Source organism: Haemaphysalis longicornis, unplaced genomic scaffold (genome assembly GCF_048455015.1).
Source record: "Haemaphysalis longicornis isolate Haplotype H1 unplaced genomic scaffold, Haemaphysalis longicornis Haplotype H1 scaffold_20, whole genome shotgun sequence".
NCBI lineage: Eukaryota > Metazoa > Arthropoda > Arachnida > Ixodida > Ixodidae > Haemaphysalis > Haemaphysalis longicornis.
In genome coordinates, this window is record NW_027526296.1 from 4,159,366 (window position 1) to 4,162,067 (window position 2,702).

The 2,702-nt window shown below is 50.2% G+C and overlaps 1 protein-coding gene across 1 annotated transcript; it reads left to right on the forward strand.

Annotated features, from left to right (window-relative positions):
- The first annotated feature begins 288 nt into the window (after positions 1-288).
- On the forward strand, positions 289-1,212 carry LOC144172266 (alpha-crystallin A chain-like). The gene has a single exon (XM_077701022.1). The coding sequence runs from the start codon at positions 443-445 to the stop codon at positions 983-985; it is 543 nt and encodes a 180-aa protein (XP_077557148.1). The 5' UTR covers positions 289-442; the 3' UTR covers positions 986-1,212.
- The last annotated feature ends 1,490 nt before the right edge of the window (positions 1,213-2,702 follow it).

Consider the following 2,702-nt stretch of genomic DNA (forward strand, 5'->3'; position numbering starts at 1 on the left):
AGTGCGTAATGTTGGCTTGCACAGCGCCATAGTCGCACGCCTCGCACCGGCAAGGCCCTGAGTGTCGACGGGGAGTGCGCACAATGATGCAAAGAAAAGCACCGCTGGACGAAGAACGCGCCAGAATTTTCCCGAAGCGAGACAGCTTCCACACGCATCACTCGCGCGGAGCAGTGGACGTCGGCTCACTCAAGCCCGACACTAGCAGGGTAAAGAAACATATATAGCCCCACGTCATGGTGTTCACGTGACACGGTTCTACCAATCCTCTCTCGTCTTCCCTGCAGCGTCTATTTTTGGCGGCGTCGCCGCAATTTTCGCGAATGATCCTCGCGCTGAAGACGCCGGATATAAAACAGCGGACGCCGCTATCGTATTGAGTTCGAGCTCGCAAAGAGAGGCAACACTTTGATCGAGAGGTGGTCCCTTGGACTTCGAAAGAATGGCTCTTCTCCCATTTGTGTATCGAGACAACTGGGGTGCTCCGGCGTTTGCACGGCGGTTCTTCGATGACGACTTCGGCTGTTCGTTCTTCGGCGGTGAGCTGGTCGACCCCGCGTTCTTTCACCGGCGTTTCTATATCCAGCCGAGCCACGGGGGACGCTCGGACTTGTCGAGTGGCACCATCCCGGGGCAACCCGGCCCCTCGGTCGCCTGCACTGGTGACAAGTTCGCCATAAACGTCGACACGCGCCACTTCACGCCCGAAGAAGTGACGGTGAAGACGCAAGACAACTGCGTCATTATCCACGGAAAGCACGAGGAGAAATCGGACGACAACGGCTGCTACGTGAAGAGAGAGTTCACGCGACGCTACGTCCTCCCCGAAGACGTCGATCCCGAAACCGTCAAGTGTCACCTCACGCCGGGCGGCTACCTGGCTTTGGAGGCACCCCGTAAGAACGCACACAAGAAGGATGAGGTCACGCCGATCCCCATCGAAGTTCGCCACGAAACCAGCGGTGCTGTCAGTAACGGCAAGTGAGCTGGAAGGCATGCACAAACTTTGTGGAACGTGTCTGACAGCTGAGTAACGCGAAGGCCTCTTATAAAAAAAAGTTGTTTGCGTACTCCAAGTGAAAGTTATCTTGTGTGTGCAAATGTCTCTTGCGCTTTTGGGGAATATAAGCTCTGCATGTAATCGAAAATGTCTGTTTATAGAACGGCTCTAATCTTGCTATGTGCGGATGCTAATAAACATTCGTTAGTCAATCTCCACTCAATTGTGTGGCGTTTCCTCTAAGAGAACGCGCAACCGCAACCTCATGCGCTTGACTGGTATGTGAATGAACCAAAAGGCGGAGAAAGGTTGTTGCAACGTTTTCTTGATTATACCCGCCCAACATTCGCAGGTAGCTGAATTCTTTCGGCATTTTCGGCTTGTAGTTATATAGCTGCGCTTGTTGAGGCCGTAAGAAGGGATAAAATACAATTCAATAAATTTACCTTATGCTGTGCAACATACCAGAAAACACCTGGTATTTATAACCTGCTTGCAGCTATACTACATTCACAAGTCTGTGACACATGGGCGCCGGCAGGAGGTTGCAAAATGGGCACTTGCCTCCCCTTCAATCCATCATCATCATCATCATCACCAGCCTATCCACGCCCAGTGCAGGGCGAAGGCCTCGACCATTAATATCCAATTACCCCGGTCCTTTGCTAACTGCGACCAATTTATCCCCTTAAACTTCTTGATCTCATCTGCCCATCTAACTTTCTACCGCCCTCTGCCACGCTTGCCTTCTCTAGGGATCCACTCTGTTACCCTTAATGACCAACGGTTATCGTGCCTTCGCATTACATGTCGTGTCCACGTCCATTTCTTCTTCTTAAGTTCTACTAATACGTCCTTAACACGCGTTTGTTCCCTGACCCACTCCGCTCTCTTCTCCCTTAATGTTACCCCTATCATCTTCCGTTCCATTGGCCGCTGAGTCGTCCTCAATTTATGTTGAACCCTCTTAGGGAGCCTCCAAGGTTCTGCCCCGTAGGTGAGTATGGGTAAGATGCAGCTGTCATACACTTTCTTCTTCCACCCCATTACAGAACAATTTCCCCGCCCCCTCGTCCTGTCCTCCTTTCCCCTCAATGCAATGGGTCTGCCCCCCTCAAGACAAAATCCTGCCAAAGCCCATGGGTGCAGATTTCTGTTTTCTGTTAGAACTTCCTGCTCAGAATAAATTTCTTGGGTGAGAACGTGAAAATTGGCAAGCGTAATGCCTTCCGTGTCCTTATTTTAGTTCCGCATTCACAAGCAACAAAATGTTCGAACATGCAGAAAAGATTCCAGCGTTTAGATTGCAGAAAAATAGCTATGGATAAAATGAAGGATAAGACAGCAAAGGAAAGGGAGGCACGTTGAGCAGAGAAGAGTACGTTAGCTAACCCACTCATGGGAAACAGGGAAAGAGGTATTGAAACCGAAATAAAGGGTATATAAAAGTCAGGGTGCAGAACTGAACCAAAAACAAGAACCGAACCGCTATTTTGGGGGGGAACGGAACCCGAACGTCAATTGTTATTTTTTTCCCACGCTGAACCGGAACCTGAACTGAACCGAAAAAATGAATAACGGTTATCGGTTCCCCACGGAACGGTTCGGCCACCCTTTGGGGATAATGCGCCGTCAATATCATCTGGGGCTTTGCTTTTAGCACGCAAGATCAACTTCGTAATCTTTTCCCCCATCTCCTTTT

Coding starts and splice junctions, on each gene's coding strand:
- LOC144172266 (XM_077701022.1), top strand. CDS start 443: ATGGCTCTTCTCCCATTTGTGTATCGAGACAACTGGGGTGCTCCGGCG.